Raw genomic sequence first — 20,171 nt, 5'->3', positions numbered from 1 at the left:
TAGGTAATCGTAAGAAACAAAACTATCTACTCCATTCTTAACAATGAATCTCTGATTATATAAATAACTTTTCATGAAACATAAAAATCTTAAATATTCATGAATTATGACAAAGTAAAAATATTTTTAAAAGCTTCAAAATATGCTGAACACCACCAAAAAGAACTGTGTCCTCTATGTTAAATATACAGAAAACAGAAATACATACAGCGACACAAATTTACAGAAAGTCACAAGATGATGGAAAAGAAGCAACAGTGGTACAAAAGTTAAATATACATAAAATAAATTAGAATAAACAGTCTCTCAATCTTTTATTTTAGATCTGTTTTTGAAACACAAATACAAATCTTCTGTAATTTAAACATCAAGCGGTGCAGGGAGCTCAAATCCGACGCTCTGTGACAGCCTAGAAGGGTGGGAGGTGGGAGAGAGCTTCAGGAGGGAGGGGACCCACATATACCGACAGCTGATTCATGCCGACAGGTGGCAGAAACCAATACAACACTGCAAAGCAATTATCTGCCAATGAAAAATAAATAACTTAAAAAAATCAAGAGCATCTCTAAATGTTAAGTTTACAAATAGAAGAAGAAATTAATGTAGTCAAAACAAGAACTGAGTATCATTTTCTTAACTTCGGCACTGCTCAAAACCAAAATGCCCACGTGTATACTCACATCCTTTTCTTTTTGAAGACTGTCAACTTTTTCTTTTAGCCGCTTATATTCAAAATCTAATTTATCAGCTTTCTTCGATTCTTCAGATAATCTATTTTGCAGTTCTACTACCTGGTATAGAAAGGTATCATTAATTTTTATCATTTGATACATTAGAAATTATCAAATTTCTTCTATGCATCTATGAAGATTATTTTTCCCACAGATACTCAAAAAAAAAAAAATAGGTAAGATACAGAAGCCTGACTCAATGGAGAGAACCTAGTATAGATATATATAGTATAGAGAGAACCTAGGTATAGATATCTGCCTAGATACTGTGGGTTCTAAAACCAGATCGTTTGGAAGAACAAATGCTCAAACCTAGAAAAACCTACAGGACTTCCGTTTCCTGCAACACAGGAAACTGGGCAGTCTGGAAGTCCTTTTATTATGAAGCAAAAGAAATGCTAACGGGAAAAAAAGCCCGACGGCACTGCTAAGCTTGTAAGAAAGTGGGAGGTCATCAGAGGCTAAAACTGGAGAGGAGGTTTCTGAGGAAGCTACGGGCACTGTGAGATGCCACCTGCAAGTGCCAGGGGCCCAGAACTTTACCATATTGGGAGACAGGTGGTGGCTGGTAAACTGTCTTGGGTTCTGAAAGATGGTGAGTCAGTAAACAGGTAGGTTAGGAAAAAAAATTCATCAGCTGGCAAAGTCAATAAGGAAACCTGCCTGCCTTAAAGTGAGTGCAACTTGAAAATCTGTAACCATAGCCTATGGATACATGGATTTATGTTAGAATTTTTGCCATATGCCTTGTCTAGCAAACCCTAAGCCAGGCAATTAATTTAAGTCATCCTGGCTGGTAACACAGTGGAAAGTCTGGCATACGAAAAACACAACACTGTCTGGAGGAACACAACCTCAACCAGGTCCCCGGCACTCTCAAAGGTAAAGATGAGCGCAAGACCCCAAAGCACAAAAAGTCTTAAAGAAATAAACCACTAAGAACAACAGTCAGCAGGAAAACATTAACAGTACGAACAAAAGCAAAATAGTCAAATAAGCCCTCTGAGGAAGTCAAATTGGAGTTAAATACTTAAAGAAAATAAAGAAAGAAACCTAAATTATAAAAAGAATAAAATACCACCAACTATGATCATACAGGTGTGACTAGCCACCAAAAGAGAAGTTGCAGAAAGAGAAGTGTTACAACGAAAAATAAAATAACATTAAGCTCCAGGTCAGAAATCAGTTCATGGGGTTGCAGAATTGGAGACGACTTAGCGACTGAACAAGATCAGAAACAGAGAGAACAAGTGTAATATTTCTATATTCTGTAGTGCAATTTCACCATAATAATTATAGGTGTAGAATTCTTTTTTATTTATTCTGTTTGTAATTCACTTTTTTTTTTGTTTTTTTTTTTCGGGCCGACTGTGGCCTCAGGCGGGGCGCTGGGGCTGGGCAGGCGGGCCACCGCAGGTTCCCGGGAGAGGTGAGTGAGCCAGCGGCTGACATTTTTAGTTTGTTCCACACTGGATGGTGTCTGGCGGTAGGCTGAGGCTTTTCCGCCCGCTGAAAGTCAGCGAGAAAAACAGCGCGCGGTAAGCAAAAGCACAGCGCCTACGCCCGTCTCAAATAGGGTTAGATGAGAAATGGCTGCCACCAACCCGGGGCCCACCCTCCGCAACCCTGTAATTCACTGTTAATACTAAATCTGATGTCTTTCATTAATTCTGAAAAACACTCAGCCATTCTTTCCTTCAAATAATGTCCTTCTATAATTCTTTCTGTTCTTTTCTCTGCAACTCTGATAAAATCATTTCTTATTTTAATTTACTACCCTTTAATCACATGTATAGCCTCTTTTTTTGTTTGTTTGTTTGTTTGTTTTCATGTATAGCCTCTTTGAGCTACATTTAACTTTCAGTAATTCTTCCAACTTAGTTGTATGTTGAAAATTTTCATAATGAAATGTTGTGGAAAAATGTATCCACCAAAAAACCCTACCAGCCATACATGGTGCATGGGGTTGTTCTACTAAAACATCTCTATTATATTAACTGAGTATAATTTTGATGCCAAAATCAGAAGACAAGGAAAGCACGAGATAGAAAACTTTGAGTAAACAAATCGTAGAGGTAAAATATTCCAAGTAAAATAAACCAAGTGAATCTAACAATGTGAAACAACAAATAAATCTGCTATGCCTGAGTTTATCTCAGGAATGCAATGATGGTTTAAGCACAGAGATCTATTAATATAATTCATCAGATTAACAGAAAGAAGCAGCAGCACAGGCGTCTCTTAACAGGTGTAGCTGATTAAATTCAATATCCGCTTACGAAAAATACCTGGGAAATTAGGAATATAATGAAATTTTGTTACTCTTAAGAAAAGGTGGCTACAAAAACCTAAAGCAATCCTTATAATATACTGGCAAAACACTTAAAGCACTGCATAAAAAATCAACAACAAGAAATGGTTGTCTATTATTACTGCTTCTGTTCAAGACTGTAGTAAAGGTCAGGCATGCTGATTAAGAAGGAAAAAAAGGGTATATGCTGTAAAAGGAAACAAAAAAAAAGATTTTTATGTGTATAAAATATGACTTCTGACAAGAAAACTAGCAGACATCATTAGAAGTAATATGGGGGACTTCTGTGGTGGTCCAGGGGTTAAGACTCTGCCTTCTGCAGGGGATTCAGGTTCCATCCCTGGTCAGGGGGGCTAAGATCCCACATGCGTTATGGCCAAAAAGTCAAAGCATAAAATAGAAGCAATATCATAACAAATTTTTTTTTCCATAACAAATTTAATAAAGACTTTAAAAATGGTCCAAAAAAAAAAAAAAGAAGTTAATAATATGGGAATTTGACAAGATTGTAAAATCAGCATATAGGACTTCCCTGGTGGTCTAAAGTTTAAGAATCTGCCTGCCAGTGCAGGGCACGTGGGTTCACATCTTGCTCTGGGAAGATCCCATATGCTGCAGGGCAACTAAGCCCGTGGGCCTCAACCACTAAGCCCTGCTGCCACAAATACTGAAGCCTGTGCTCCTAGAGCCCACGCTCTGCAGCAAGGGAGGCCACCGCAAGGAAAAGCCTGTGCACCTCAATAAAGAGGAGCCCCCGACTGCTGCAACCAGAGAGGTCTGAGCCCAGCAGACGAGACTCAGGGCAGTACACTAGGACGTAACATGAGTATCTGCTGTCGGGACCAATCGATGACCTCTGGGTAAGAACCCAGCTTCCGACGTGAAACACCGAACACCGTGGAAACAAGCCAGTGACTCTGATAAGCCAGTGTAACTCTGCGGAGAATTCAGCTGCTAACAATGTTAAGAAACCACGCCACTCTTCTTACCTGCCTCTTATACGTCTCGAGTTGACTTCGAGCCGCGTTGGCTTTCCTCAGCTCCTCCTCTAGACTGACTGTGTTCTGCATATACATAGTATTTTTTTCTTCTAAGAGCTTAACTTGCCGCCTCAAATCACCTAGATCTTCTAGCTTCTTCTTGTATGATTCTACTTGGCCTTCTAGTTTAGACACTTTATCAGAAGAATGTCTAGAACGAGATGGGAAACCAGGAATCACAAACACACCCACAGTTGTAAAGCTGCTGTAGACAGTGCTAAACCAGGAAGATCGCCAGGAAATAACACGTTCTAATGAAAATGACAAGACCAAAGGTTGAGTCCAGCTTAGCTTTTTGGGCAGGTTCAAAAGTATGACCAAAGCGACAGCAAAATTTGCAATGAAGAACATAACATAAAATTTAAGGAATGCAAGCAGGAGCGGGCAGTCAGAGTTCCATGCAGCACAAAAGCAAAATAAATTGTACGGTGTCCAAATAATTTGGCAGTTGGATGTTACCAGTGACCAGAGTAACAGCTGTTTCAGAGGAGCAGTGGGGGCAGGCGGTGGCGAATTCTAGTGGGTTAAGGAGAGAATGTAAATCTGACCCCGTGTAATCTAAATCTGTTCTGGAGAGGAGGAGAGAGTAATACTTCTCTCAGTTTTTCTAAGAAGAGAGGGACCGAAACATACAAATAGATGCTTGGGGGTGGGCTGGGGCGGGGGGAGATTCAAATGGGAAGAGAGGCGATAACTGACGTGGTACTGGTCCCTGCAGAGCCAAGAAGGGTTGAGACCAGAGCACCAGGATCAGCAATGGACGGGAGGACGGGCACCAGTCTGCACGCCGGCAGCAGAGGCCCGCAGGCGGTGGGAATGCAGGAGACAGCACGCGGCGGGTCCACGGGTCACGGCCTCGGCCCTCGGTGCAGGGGACAAGGCCATCCACCCAGACTGAAGCTCAGGAGAGGTGGGGGCAGGGGGACAGCCAGGTGAGAAGAGTTAGGGAAACTCAGAGCAGCGACGACCCAAGTGGGGGACAGAGCCGTCCATGGGTGGGCAGCAGAACAGGGGGCCAGTGAGGGGAGCCCAGAGGAGGGTGAGGACCGTTAGGTCTGCGGGAGGACAAAAATGACACCACTATGTGATTCTATTTGTTCTCAGCATTTAAAGAGCCAAAGGGTAAGATACAGATGGTTGGAATGATCCGACAGAGGACAGGTTATACAGGCAGAACGGTGGAGAACCGAAGAGGCAGGGAGCAGGGGGGGCCGGCTGAGAGCGCAGTTGAGTCCAGCAAGGAAATGAGCCTCGTGGGGGAGACAGGATCTGAGCAAGTGGACGACTGATCAGCTGGACGACGCAGACTGACAACCCAGGAGCAGCAGAGAAAAAGCTCACAGCTACACAAGCATGGAGTGCTGATCTGAGATGAATTCCTACCTAACCAACGTTTACATCCAGCACTTATCTGCCAGATACTGTTCCGAGTGCCTACAAATGTAAATTCACTCAGTTCCACATGTCCGCCTGAGTGGGCATGTGTACTATTTCCACTTTACAGATGAGAAATGGTTCCATGGAGGTGAACCCCGGGGTCCTGGCTCTTAGACACCTTCCCGTGCTCAGAAACCTGATAGCGGGAACACTGGAGGCGGATCTGTGCTGGGGGATGACAGGTCTGAGATCCCACAGGGATGGGGGGCTTGGTTACCTAAGAACATCTATTTCATCCTTCAGAGACTGAGCATCGTCTGCCAGAGTGGTCAGTTCATCGTTCTGCTGCCGAAGTTCAGAGATCTCCTTCTCCAGCTCTTCGCAGCGTATTCGATAGTCATCTTTGGCTGCTTCAAGCCTGTCATTGAAACAAAACAGACCCAGAAAGCACTACTTACTAATAATTCTTCTTAGAACAGTAAAAGTAAGTTTAGAAAAATCAAAATACGTTCTTCTGGAACCTGTCTCCTGCTTTTGTGACCGTATGTTGTATTTCCAAGTTTTAACTCTCCTGGAAACAGATTCTGCTGTTCTGAGACTTGAAGACCAACAGCCATTACTCTACTCAGAAAGTTAGACACCAAGTGGTATTTTTCAAAATATGACAGCCATTACGTTTTATTTTTAATTAGGAAATGAACATACTCCCTTTTGAAATTTAAAAAAATGCAGAAAAACAAGATAAAAATCATGCATTACTCTAGACAGGTACCTACTGTTAACATTTGTGGGGTGTAACTTCCAACCTGACTTCTTTTCATAGATCTTTTCACCTCCAAAATATGGATAATATGCTTCCTAATTTATTTTAACTTGTTGCTGCTTTTTTTGGCTGAACCTCATGGCTTGTGGGATTGAACTCAGCCCCTCTGCAGTAAAGGCGCAGTGTCCTAACCACTGGGCTGCTGGGGAATTCCATGTATGCATTTGTTTTGCTTAATACAAACACCCTTCCTTTGGATTTACAGGATTCTCTCTCATGTCACAAATATTTATCACTGATTATTTTTTTTAATCACTGATTATTTTAATTTATGTATTTAATGCATAGATTCTTAGTTTTTATCTAATTCAACTAATGAATCTCACACTTCATAGTTTTTGCTTCTAATGCACAATTAGAATTTTTTTTCTTCTAATTCATTATTTTCTGTTAGTATTTATAGGGTTTCATTGTTTAACATTAAAGTTTTCAATTTCTCAGGAGACCATTTGGGTACATAATGCAGCGTAGGAATCTAACTTTTCCTGTCAAAATACCTACCAATCTAATAACCAAACTATTTAACAAATAACTTAACCTTTCCCTATTGATTAGAAAATGCCACCTTTATCATACTACACATTTTTATATATACTTAGACTGGATTATGGATCTTCATTTGAGTCACTGGTGTTTGTATTTTGTTGTATGGGTACCAAGCTGTTTCCATTAGGGTAAGCATTAAAATTTTTTCTTCTTCTTCATTTATATACTTATGAGCAGAATTTTCCCGGTGATACTAACTAGTTATTGCTAGAAAGGCCTGCGACATAAGCAAAGGTGTCACATAACCCTCTCTCTCTTAAAATGTTTTTTGGTTCTAAGAACTTTTCAGTTGGTTCTCTTCTATTTTCGGGTGGACACACATATTATTTATAAATGATGATCATTTATTTTTTGTCTTTCCAGTATTTTAATCTCATTTCTTTTTCTTATTTCATTTTCTAGAAAAGTGATAACAGCTAAATCATATATAGCTTCTATGTGCCAGGCAATATTCTTAAAATACTTTACATATGTTAATTCATTTAATGCTCTCAAAAATTCTGGAGAGTAGACAAAACTATTAGACCATCTTAGAGAAATGGAGGTGTGCCGAAGCTTACACAGCTAGTAAGGGGTAAAGCGAGGATTTATAGAGTCAAGAAAAAAGTCAAATAATATTAATAGATTAATACTCATCTTCATCTTATATTCTTAACTTTACTGATAATCTCACGTACCAAGCTTATTGTTTATTCTTCCTTCTCTAACTTACAGATTGGAGGAGGCATAATACATTTATCTACTCTAGTAGATTTAGTAGTTACTGTAACAGATTTAATAATATTGCTGGGATAAAGCTTATTTTTACTACAGCACTGGATTGAGTCTGCTACTCTTCTTTTCAAAATTATTTAAAGAATACTTATAAATGAGATGTTAGTCATTTGAAAATGACAGTAATAAACCCATTATGTTAATACCGACAATATACAGTTTATGAAAAGCAACTCTTTTCTAAAACTGGTGAGAAGAGTGGCTATGTTTTTACATTCTGTGATTCAAATCACTGGTTTACTAGAAGACAGCTGGGTTCTCCTGTTTCTACATGCGTCTGATGCGAGGGTTTTTTGGCAGAGGTCCATGAAGGAAATCCAGTCTAACAGACATGCAGCTGGAAGAGAGAGGGCCTGAAGACCCCGAAAGAGTCCTCAGGTCACAGTCTAAACTGCGGCTGTAGACCATAAGCAATGGACTATTTGTCTTAGATTTCTGGGAAGACTAAGAAACTGTCCTTTTTTCCGGTCAAGGCAAACAAAACAAAACAAAACATTCACATTTCACTGGAGAAAAACAAAGACTGATAGATAGGTAACCATATTAAGTTAGTGGATAAGTAATGATACTTAATTTCACCCACAGTTTTAACACTGAAAATCTATGGCTAGGTAAGAAATGGGTCATGATACATTTTCTAGAAAGTTGTAACATAGTATTTTTATCATCCTGCCAAGTCCTTCCACAGAATACAAGTTCTGTTCAGTCTTGCAGGACACCAGATTTTCCTTTTCACCATTCAACTGCTAGTGGGCCCTCTTCCTTTTCGGCCCTTTCCTCCCCGAGAAGATGTGTTAGAGGACGACTCCTTTACATCAACTTGCCCTTTAACTACATCTGTCTCTATAAACCTCGCACCTGGCCTTTGTCTTGTGACCGTAAATTGTGCCCTGGGAGGCACAATCTCTAAATTCCATGCCTGGTTAATTTTTTTTTTCCCCCCTTGGCATCTGGCCGTTGAAGAAGATACACTTAATTTGAAATCCTATCCCTGCAGTTTGTGATCTAATTTCCTTTTTTTGTTTTAAATTTAATTTTCAAATTTGAGTGAACTTAATCTTTCCAGTGACCATTCCAACTCACTCTCAGGCCCCTTTGCCAGTTCTTCCCTGATGTTTTTCTCAGTCTGACTTTAGTTGTCTCCAAGCACCTGGTGTGGGGCGGGTGGGATCTGCTCCTTCCCGTCACCCACAGTCACGGCTCAGCTGGGGCGTTCTGTCTGCAAGTCAGGTTGAGGCGAGAACTTTCCCAGATGTGTGCTTGTTTCACGGTGTGGGGGAGACTTTTGGGAACTGGCTAATCACAGAGCCACCTTGGTCTGCAGTTACCTGGAAGTCCTAACACTGTACTCTTAACTGCAAAAGACATTACCACATTTTAAAGGATCAGATCTGAGTGAGGGGTCCTTTACCTGAACGTTTCTTCTTGGAGCTGCTCTAACTGAGTCTGGAGCTGCAGATGCCTCCTTCCTGCTGGACTGTTAGGATCTTCTATAGAATCTGATTGATTAAGTCTTTCCATTAATACCTGGTTCTCTGCCAACAGACTACTCTTCTCCTCCTGCAGCGCTGCGACCTGTTAAAATGTAGAAAGACAGGGGTTGTTTTCTCCAATTACACTGGAATCCGCATTAATCACTTGTAAATTACCATTATGAATTGTGCGTGTGTTAGTCACTCAGTCACGTCCGACTCTTTGTGACCCTATAGACTGTAGCCTACCAGGATCTTCTGTCCGTGGCATTCTCCAGGCAACAATAAGGAGTGGGTGGCCATTCCCTTCTCCAGGAGATCTTCCCAATCTAGGGATCAAACCCGGATCTTCTACACTGCAGGCAGATTCTTTACCATCTGAGCCACCAAGGAAGCCATTATGAACTAAAGCCTGTTTTTAAAGAAGTACAAGTAATCTCCACTTAAAACATTTATATTATTTAGGAATACTGCATAGGCAGAGCAGTATGTAAAAGTCAGCAATAATTCATTTTTTAAATTTCATATTTGAAAAGATAATTCACCAAAGAAGACATGTAAAAGGCTTCACAGGTGGTTCAGTGGTAAGGAATCCACCTGCCAATGCAGAAGATGCAAGAGATGCAGGTTTGATCCTTGGGTCAGGAAGATCCCCTGGAGCAGGAAATGGCAACCCACTCCAGTATTCTTGCCTGGAGAATCCCATGGACAGAAGACCTGACGTGCTACGGTACATGTGGTCACAAAGAGTAGGGCATGACTGAGCAACTAAGCAGACACACACACACACCAGCAACTAAGTACACAAAAAAGACACTCATGATTAGTCATTAAGGAAAAGCGAACTGAGACCATAATGTTATATCCACACACTCACTCCCACTAGGAAGCCGAACATTAGAGAGACTGGCCGTGCCAAATGCCGGCGAAGATGCGAACAAGTGGGAATTTAACACACCTGGTGAGAATGTGAACTATTCCGAGCGCTGTGAATATCTGGTTTGCATTTTTCTAAAAAATTAATCATGGAACTACCACATGATGCAGACAGTTTACTCTCAGGTATTTATTTACCAAAGAGAAACAAAACATATGTTCACCCAGAGGTGCAGAATGTTTGTAGCAGTTTCGTTTCTAACAGCTTCCCTGGTGGCTCAGATGGTAAAGAAATCTGCATGCAATGCAGGAGACCCAGGTTCAATCCCTGGGTCTGGAAGATCCCCTGGAGAAGGGAATGGCAACCCCGTTCAGTTTTCTTGTCTGGAAAATCCCATGGACAGAGGAGCCTGGCGGGCTACAGTCCACGGGGTTGCAAAGAGTCGGACATGATTGAGTAACTAACACAAATACAGAAAAACAAATATTTATCAACAGGTGAATAGCTAAGTAACAGCACATCCATAAACACAACACTGTTTGACAACAAAAGAATTAACTATTGATACCAACAATATGAATGAATCTCAAAAAAATAAAAAAAGAAAAGAAACCAGGCAGAAAAAGAGTACAGTGTGTGTGACTCCTTTTATATGCAATTCTAGAAGATAAAGATAACAAGCTAATCCACAGAGACAGAAAGCAGAGCCGGGGCTGGAAGAAGATGACAAGAGAACCCGTTATCCTGACTGTGGTGATGTCAACAGGCATCAGAATGGTACACTTCAAAAGTGGGTAGTTTACTGTAGGCCAACTACATCTCAAGAACCTGGAAAAGCAGAAGCCGCCTCCACTTCCAATTCTCCGTCTCCGCCCCCATTTCCTCTTGAACCTGTTCCAGCAGAGCTCCTGCCCCACCACCCCTAGGACCAGCGGAGCTCTGCTTCCCGCAGCTCCCCGGACACCCCCCTCTCCTGGTCCTCTCCACGTCCCTGCCTTGGGGCACCCACGGCTTTTCCTTCCTAAGTACACGGATGTCTTTCAGTATCTAGGCTGTAAACACCAGGTATTCACCGAGAGCTCACACGTTTCTATTTCCAGCCTGGGATCCCGAACTGGGCATCCCGTCCACGAGGCGTCTGACTTTAACCTGTGCAGGTGGGACTTTCCCCGCACCCCAGCCAGCCCGCCTGCCATCTCCCCGTCTCGGCAGTGCTAACTCTGTCCTTCCACTTTCTCGGTCAGGATCCGTCACAGCTCATCCTCACATCCACGCCCACTCTTCCAGCAAACATCAGCGGCTCTGCCTTCAAACAGATTTCCACCACTTCTCACCACCCCTCAATCCTGACTGAAGCCAACCTAAGTTTTCACCTGATTGCTCCAAAGGCGTCTGAATCAGTCTCCATGAGTTGGCCCTCACCCCTGGTCTGGTCTCCACCCAGGAGCCATCAAAACCCATGAAAATAAAACTCGGATCACAGGATGACTCTGTTCGCAAGCCTGGAATGCCTTCCCCTTTACTGAGCCTTTCCCAAGGCCTGTCTGGCCTCTGTGGACAGTTCCCCTCTCCAGATCCACTCAGGTGCGCTGAAACTGGACGCACCTCCGGGGAAGACTGGGAGGCCAGCTCCTCCACGTTCTTAGGATCTTACAAACTCGGTGCCTCTGCTGGCAGGCTTTGTTGATGACCCATCAGAACAAATTCCTCCCACCCTGCTCCCCAGAGTCTCCCTCTCTCCAGAACCCTTATCAACACACGACAGACTGTATTCTTATCCTGTTCATTGTGTCTTCTTCATATGCACGTAAGCACCTAGGGGCAGGAATGTTTTATCCAGTTCTGTGTTTCCCCTCAACTTCACTGTATCCACAGCAGCTATGGACCTATAAAGGTCTGGAGTGCGTGCTCAATGTTTGTTGAATAAACGAATGAGTCTGAAATGCCAGCTCTCTATCTTGTCAGATTTGAGTATTTTCTCAGAATAGAGTAACAGCTCAATTCTATACCATGGGTCTATTTCTGCTCTTTTATTCTTTTTAAAATAAACATTTAAAGTTTAAATCTTAAAAACGCATCTCTTTTTTACTAATTTCTTTTTATTTATGTATTCATTTTAATTGGAGGATAACCGCTTTACAATGTTGTGTTGGTTTCTGCTGTGAGTGAGTGAGTGAAGTGGCTCAGTTGTGTCTGACTCTTTGTGACCCATTGGACTGTAGTCTACCAGGCTCCTCCGTCTGTGGGATTCTCCAGGCAAGAATACTGGAGTGCATTGCCATTCCCTTCTCCAGGAGATCTTCCCAACCCAGGGATCAAACCCGGGTCTCCTGCATTGCAGGCAGACGCTTTACCATCTGAACCACCAGGGAAGGTTTCTGCTACACAACATTGCAAATCAGTTCATGAAAGTGAAAGTCGCTCAGTCGTGTCTGACTCATTGTGACCCCATGGACTATATACGGTTCATGGAACTCTCCAGGCCGGAGTACAAGTTGTGAACAGCTCGGCCTTTCAGAGCCACGGGTCTCGCTGTGGGTCCTCAGCCCCAACCCTGCAGCACAAAAGCACCACGGACAGCACAGCGAGCAATGAGCGGGCCTGCACCACCACTTCACTCGTGACACAGAGGGCCAATCCCAGCGCATGACTGAAAGTTATACTACCAAGAGTAATACTTCTATTCTGCTCGTAAAAACAACCAATCTTACTACTGTGAATAATTTATGCATAGCTAAATTTTAAAACCTGTAAAGCAATTAACAGCACTTACACTGCATGCATGCTCAGTCGCATCCAACTCTTTGCGACCCCATGGACGGTAGCCCGCCAGGCTCCTCTGTCCACGGATTTCCCAGGCAAGAATACTGGAGTGGGTTGCCATTTCCTTTTCCAAGGGCACTTACATTATGACTAGATGTTATTTACTATATAACCCAACAAGTGTGCTCTCATCACAATTCTATCTGCATCCAAAGCAACTATTAATGCCTTCAAAGTAAAACGCTTCTAGCAGAAAATATCACAAACTGAGCACCTACTACCCAGCTTTAGTTAAGGATCAACATGTGGCCAATTATGCACCATCTGGACCTCATCCACTCTCTCCTGCCCTCTGGTTTTGTGGTAAATCCAAGACAACTATATTTTATTTCTTATTTTCTTTTTATCTATGAAAGATTTCTTCAACTTCATTTTTAACTACTCTACTGGATTTTTATTTTGAGAATTCTATTTTTAATTTACTTAAGTGTTCCTCTCAGTCTGAGGGGCTTCCCTGGTGGCTCAAATGGGAAAGAATCTGCCTGTAATGCAGAAGACCTGGGTTTAATCCCTGGGTCAGGAAGATCCCCTGAAGTAGGAAATGGCACACCACTCCAGTATTCTTGCCTGGAGAATCCCATGTGAAGAAGAGCCTGGCGGACTTCAGTCCACGGGGTCACAAAGCGTCAGACATAACTGAGCGACTAATACTTCACATGTTTCTTGATCTCTTTTTTCTTTTTTAAACAGCATCTTGTCCTTATTTGAGAGCTGCATTGCACAGGGGCACTAAATAATCAAAAAGAAAACTTTTCTACTACCCCACTTTCTCCACTTCCTCTAGGGCCAGCTTCCTATTCACCTTCCTGTTCTCTTTTTTGCCATGCATTTTTCCTCACATGCTCTCTGTCAATTAGAGAACCGGGAAAGGTCAAAATGCAAAGGGTCTAACCCTGTGATACTGAGTCTATCCTCCCATACTCCTGTTTGCTTAACTCTTCAGAAGAGAACCCTCTGATAGCAAGCCGGCTTCAGGTCAGGGTGTCTGCAGCACGTGATGGGCGTTGGGGGCGCTCTCCTACAGGAGACCCCATTGCACCTCGCTGCAGCCTTCTACCAGGTGGGGGTGGGGGGGCTCCCTGTGGTTCTCTGGGGTTTGGCTACAGGAGCCCATCCCTCTTTGTTGCTATTTTTAAACTCTTTACTTTTATTTTTGGTGGCACTGGGTCTCTTTTGTTCGCTTGGGCATACTAGTTGCAGCAAGTGGGTGCTACTCTCTAGTTGGGGTGCACGGCCTTCTTATTTGGCGGCTTCTCTTATTGCAGTGCATGGGCTGCAGGCGCCCAGGCTCAGTAACAAGGGCCCTCAGGCTCTAGAGTGCGGACTCAGTAGTTGTGGGGCACAGGCTTAGCTACCCCGAAGCATGTGGAACCTTCCCGGGCCAGGGATCGAACCCACATCCCCTGGGTTGGGAGGCAGATTCTTACCCATTGGAACACCAGGGAAGTCCCCATCCCCCTTTATAGGAGTTCTGGGTCACAGAACTCTTTACTGCTTTTAGGCCATTCAGCACTCTTCCCAACTGTCTCTGGACTTCAGAAGTGGGTAACGAGTGTGGTGTGCTACTGCTGGCTATATTGGAGCTGCCTGTTAAATATTCAGGAGACAGGTGAGCCGACTGTTAAACCATTGGTAACTGGTACTGGTCACTGAGAGTGTGTATACCGTGGAGACTGGCAAACACTACAAGTCAGGACTTTAAAAAATCTCCCCCAGTCTCCTGAGCGCTGGTCTCCCTCCTCTTTCTCTTCTTGTGGCCTTATCCCATTTTAATTCATTCATCGGGAATTGAATGGAGTTGTGAGAAGGAAGGAAAACTCTGATCTTTGCTAGGTCTGCACTCTTTTTCCAGTATTTTTATTCTCTAATTAGGCTGTGTTACAGCCAAACTGAACTGCAAGTGGGACCCACTGCATGTGGTGGGACTTGGAGAGCACGTTTCAGACAGGTGGTTCAGGAACAGCCCTCTTACCTGCAGATCCAACTCATGGCACCTTTGAGCAATTTCCTCCTTGGCCGACAAAGCTTCATTTAGTTCTTCTGAAGTTTTCTTCAGCTGGGTAGAAACGAAGAGCTACAGTCAACACTGGAATACGACGTGGCAACAGCTAACAATCACACATGTAGAGGACAGAACTCCTTTCTCTTTCTGGGGGACAGCAGAAATCAAGAACCCTTCTGCATGAGTCAAAAGAAGACAATTTTTTTTTTTCTGACGCTTGATAAATGTTCAATGAACAAATCTGGAAATTTATAAATAAACTCCGCACTGTTTGGAAATGATTTAGACCAAATTTCTATTGTTAAGAAGCCACTTCTAACTATGAATATCTTTTAGTCCTAAGCTTTGTCTTTTCTGAACTTGGAATTTGGTTCTCTTACACATCTTTTCTTATCTGGGCTTGGTAATGTTTTGATTCTGTAATAACTGACAAATTTTACTTTGGTAAAATCTATACGTGCTAGAACAGGGGTTCGACTGTTAAATAGCTAGTGTATTTCAACACAAATGTTCAATCGTATTAAACCTCTGTGTTAATTTAGTATATCAGTTTCAAAATGAAAGGTTTTTATTATCCTGATTCTCAGCACAAACCAAACAGTCCCGAGCTGGGTCCCAGTATTATGATAAACTCTAAGTTAGCAATGTATGAAAACATTAAAGTTAATTGACTTTTTAGAAGAAAAAAATCAATGAAAATAAAATTATATTGGCTTTTCATTTCATGTGATCAAAAATCTCTGCGTAATGGACACAAAAACAAAAAGTGCATTCAAGGTAACAAGTTTAAACTCAGATGCCACAGAGTAAGGAAAAGACAAATTACAATTTGGGCTAAAATTATAGCATACCCAAAGATTTTCCTGCAAAACATTTAGAAACCATGGGGAAGAAGTGAGACAAGACAAAGAACACAAAGGTTTCTATTCATTATGGAACAGATGTCCCCGAAGAGCAGAATACAGCAACTGACAATGTAACGACATTTTATTAAAAAGCAGTAATTAAAACTACAAATCAACTTTTCTGTTAAAAACCATAAGAATATAATGCAGAGTTCCTTAAAGAAATACAGTAGCTCCTTAGCACATTTAAGTATCTCCTGACAGACTATTCACATCTTCACAAAGATGAAAGGAAAAAGAAACTTTTTCAATTGAAGAGTAACATGAAATAAAAGGCAAAATCTTTTGTATTATAAATATATTGTAGGACTAAAGGCATGCCATGTCCCAGGACTGCATCTGTTTTCTTAAATGTGGCATACAGAATGCTATCACTAATGGAAAAAGAAAAACCATGACTAGAAAACACAAAATATAGTGAATTAAAGAAGCTAATTTATTTAATAACTTATATTAGTTACAAATTACAAATTTTATTACAAATGTTTACTATCCATTAGTAAAGTGGCTTTAAAAAAAAGTGACATTCTTGAATTTTTGGTAAAAAATAAAGAATTACAACAATGTATTTCATAAGCTGAAACACCCTTTTCATTAACATCTAAAGTTTACCCTTCAAACTCTGCACAGATAGAAACAATGCAAGACCAGGTACCTGGCGATCAAGGTCAACATAGGCATCATTCCCAGCAGACACAGGAGACTCTTTACTCATCAGCTGAAATCAAGATTTAAATGATTACAACCAGGAGACAAAAATGACATTTGACATAATATACTTGCAACAACAAACATGAATGCCTGGCTGCTGGAGAATTGTAAAAATTACAATGAAAAACACAAATGTAAAAGGAACATTTTCTTATAACGTCGAAGCTTTGCTTCGCTGCAGGATTAGCCTTCACCTAAAATCATACGTGTGCAACTTCAGGGCGGGGCCACTCATGAGAATCAAGTACTACCTATCCTCACCATGAAAAAAGACAAGCCTTTAAGTTGAAATGTGGCTAAATATTTTAAAACATTGACTTTTCGGTACCAAAAAAATAGCATTGCTAGGTAACGATCTCTGAAGAATAAATGTGGGTCAGATCAGTGTCAGCCCAAATGAGCTGCTGACGCTCAGAGATGACACACACACACACACACACACAAATCTAGCTCTCAGCCTCCCCCACCCCTGTGCTGCTCACAGAGAAGATCCAGGGGGTGTGTGAGCGTTTGGGGAGAAAGGGCAAAATTCTGACTGGGACAAATGTTGGGGGCAGACCAAAAATGTCCCCACTTCCTCCTGTTTCCCGTCTTATATTCTGTAAAACGGACAAGAGAGGGACAAAGGTGGGGACATCTCATTGAGAGATCTTGTCACCTCAGCCTTTACCCTACCCTTTACAGAGCTGGTCTGCTCAGCTGTACCTTCTTCTCTGGATCAGGGGTTCTCCAAGTGAGGGCCCCACACCAACACCACCAGCATCCTGAGCACTTGCCAGAAATGCACATCCTTGGGTCCCCGGCTCAGATTTACTGAACCAGAGACTCTGGGGTTAGGGCCCAGGACGCACACGGAAGTCTGAGAACCACTGCTCTCTAATCCTGTCATGAGAAGAGTCAAAGTCCTTAGCATAATTCGGGGAAAAAAAAAATCTCAGGAAGTATAAAAGAAAACTGGCTTCATTTTTTAAAATACTTCCATTGTAAGAATATTAATAAAATGAGGTTCAAAAGAATTTTCTCCCAATTGGGGGCGGGGGGGACCAACACAGAGAAGATGAAACTCAGGAAAAAAATACAAAAATAAATCCATTATTCTACCATCCAGAAATAACCACTTCTGTAAGTCTGAACTATGAAAGAAGCCACCTGTGCCACGGACCGCATACAGCTCAAGTAAGAAAGACAGCTCAGTGATAAGGGCTGTGACGGATCTGGTTCCGGGCAGCGGCGGAGGGGTGGGTGAGGGAGTGGAAGCGTTTTCCTGCGGTCTTCTTCCCACCCCCAGTTACATGTGAGTCCCCGCCCGAGCAGCACAGCATCCCGCCCCAACACCGCCTTCTCCGGGTCGCTCACAGACAGGGGTCTGCCCGCCCCTCCCTCCCGGGCCCTGCGCTTCCGTGCTTCCCTCTGATTTCCACTGTCACAGGCACTTCCCTCCTCACTCTGCTCAGACTCCAGGTGAATGTCACTGCTCTGCCTGCCCAGAGTGTACTCTCGTCGCCTTCTCTTCGGCAATCGCCTCACTCCGGACGTCGGCGGACATGGTTCGGCATCTGTTTAATCAATTACCTTCGCATTCTGGCCTAGGCTTCGTGGTCTATTATTTCGTTTTAACATAATCAATTCTCCTACCTTAGTACCTTCTCCCAGGGAAAAAATCAATCCAAAACCAACCCAACCACCTTTCTCTTCTGGCCGTCAACCCTGACTGCTAAGTTCTGAGAAAGTCAAGATATTTTTTAAAACAGAAAACATGTACGGTTTCCAGGGTCAGCTAGGCCTTCAAAGTTGCCCCAAAGTACAGCTATGTTTCCCCATCAGCAGCCTCTTCATTCCATTAGAGATTATTCCAAACCGTCCCTGCTTCTCAAACCTCACCAACTCTCCCTACTCTTTATGACCAGACTTTGCCTCCAGGTAAGAAATTCCTCAATTTCCTATGTGTTAACCTAGAGAATGTGGCCACATTCACGGCCACCCTTCCTCCTTCAATCTGGTTAAAATGCAAGTGCTGTTCTTCCCACCCAAGGCTGGTCCCTCCACTTAACGCTCTCAACCCTGTCTCTTCCCGGCTTCTCAGACCATGGACCACTTACCATCCTCCTGTGTCATCTCAACCTCTGTCTTACCCTCTCGTGTGGCTTTGTCATATTAGCATTTAAAGAACTCAAGGACTATCATGTATCTGACTACCACTCACATTTCTCCAAAGAAGATCCTGTAACACGGCCAGGAAACTCATGAAAAGATGCTCAACGTCACTAGCCTGGAGGGAAATACAAATAGGCCACAATGGGAAAACACCTCCCGTCCACTCGGATGAGGGGCAGTTACAAAGGTGGACGATGGGGGAGAGGAACCAGAATTCCGGGGCACTGCTGGGGGGAATGGACAACGGTGCCAGCGCCTGTGGGAAGCACACTGGCACGTCCTCAAAAAGTCATCCACAAGGTCACCACATGGACCGGCAATTCAGTTTCTGGGTAGATGCTCAAAAGAATTAAAAACAGGTGCTCAAAAAAACAAAACAAAACACAGCAAAACCTTACACACATTCACGGCAGCGCCACTCACATACCCCAAAGGTGGACACGCAAGTGTCCACTGACAGTGCATGAACACAGTGCGGGCCACCCACACCACGGACTGCCGCTCAGCCACAAAAAGGAGCTAAACACTGAGACGTGCTACAAAATAACCTTGAAAATGGCAAAGTTTATAGTTATGTGTATTTTACCACAATAGGAAAAAAAAATTGCAATCTGAAGCACCTGAATAAAGACAAACAATCATCTTACAGAACTCCTTCTTCAATTCCACAGGTCCGTCCAGCCTCCAGGTCCTCCTCCAAGGCCTGATCAGTCACCAGGCCTACCGACCAAAGCTCTGACAGCATTCCGTCTGCCCACACTGGACCCGACCCTGTAACCCAGTTCAGGCTCCCACCCTTCTCAGCGGACAGTTACTAAGGCCGCGCCTGCCCTCCTTTTTCTGGCTGTTGTTTTTCTCCAGTCCATCCTTCTCATTGCCTAGAGTTTCTCAGATACAGACTTCACTGGATTTTCTCCTTGAAAGTCTATTCACTGGTTTCCAAAATTCCAACTCATTCAACATCCTACTGATTTTAGGGCTCCTGCCTCACCTCCCACGTCTGCTGAGCGAAAGCAAACTTTCCAGAATGTTAACAGTCTCCGGATGGCTGGAGGCTTTCTCTTCTGCATTCTCCTATTTTTCTATAATAAAAGGCATTGTATCTTTAGCCAGGTTTGCAGCTCCTGTGTCCCCACCTGCCCCCACCCCCGCCCCGGACTGCAGCTGTCTCCTCCCCCAGGGCTCAGCTGAGATGCCACGTTCTCTAGTAAGCCCTCCTCACTGTCCCCATACTGAGCGGCTTTTGCCCATGACGGTGATTTTCGCTCTGACCACTCTGGAGGTGTCTGAACTCCTTGTCTAACCAGGTCTTCCTTTAGACTCACGCTCTGTGAGACAAGAGACCACGTCTACCTTTTCACAGGTGCATCTATCAGCAGGCGTCTACTGTCCCCGCTGCATTCTAAACACCCAATGGGTATCTGCTAAGTGAACAAGATCAGTATGCACAGAATAGACATATCACCTCAATATCCACCTGCACATACCTTTTTCATACATTGCTGTGTTCACTTGACATTTTAAAGGTCTTCCCTTTGTCGGAAGATACCTTTATTTGGTGACAAATTTTTATCAGCTACATAATAAACCATGGAGTGGAGGTGCTATAATGTCACCTTCTTGCC

The 20,171-nt window shown here is 43.0% G+C and overlaps 1 protein-coding gene across 5 annotated transcripts in view; it reads right to left on the bottom strand.

Moving 5' to 3' along the window:
- Positions 1-20,171, bottom strand: part of HOOK3 (hook microtubule tethering protein 3) — a 90,440-nt gene that overhangs the window by 36,020 nt on the left and 34,249 nt on the right. For all 5 annotated transcript variants that reach the window (XM_043454230.1, XM_043454231.1, XM_043454229.1 and 2 more), the window contains 6 exons: positions 16,337-16,399; positions 14,747-14,830; positions 9,014-9,177; positions 5,737-5,877; positions 4,032-4,233; positions 681-791 (listed from right to left, as the gene is read on the bottom strand). In XM_043454230.1, the coding sequence (XP_043310165.1) occupies positions 681-791; positions 4,032-4,233; positions 5,737-5,877; positions 9,014-9,177; positions 14,747-14,830; positions 16,337-16,399 (765 nt within the window). The remainder of the gene's footprint in view (positions 1-680; positions 792-4,031; positions 4,234-5,736; positions 5,878-9,013; positions 9,178-14,746; positions 14,831-16,336; positions 16,400-20,171) is intronic.

This window comes from Cervus canadensis, chromosome 31, assembly GCF_019320065.1.
Source record: "Cervus canadensis isolate Bull #8, Minnesota chromosome 31, ASM1932006v1, whole genome shotgun sequence".
In the NCBI taxonomy this organism is placed as follows: Eukaryota; Metazoa; Chordata; class Mammalia; order Artiodactyla; family Cervidae; genus Cervus; species Cervus canadensis.
This window is presented reverse-complemented; position numbering and strand designations above follow the sequence as displayed.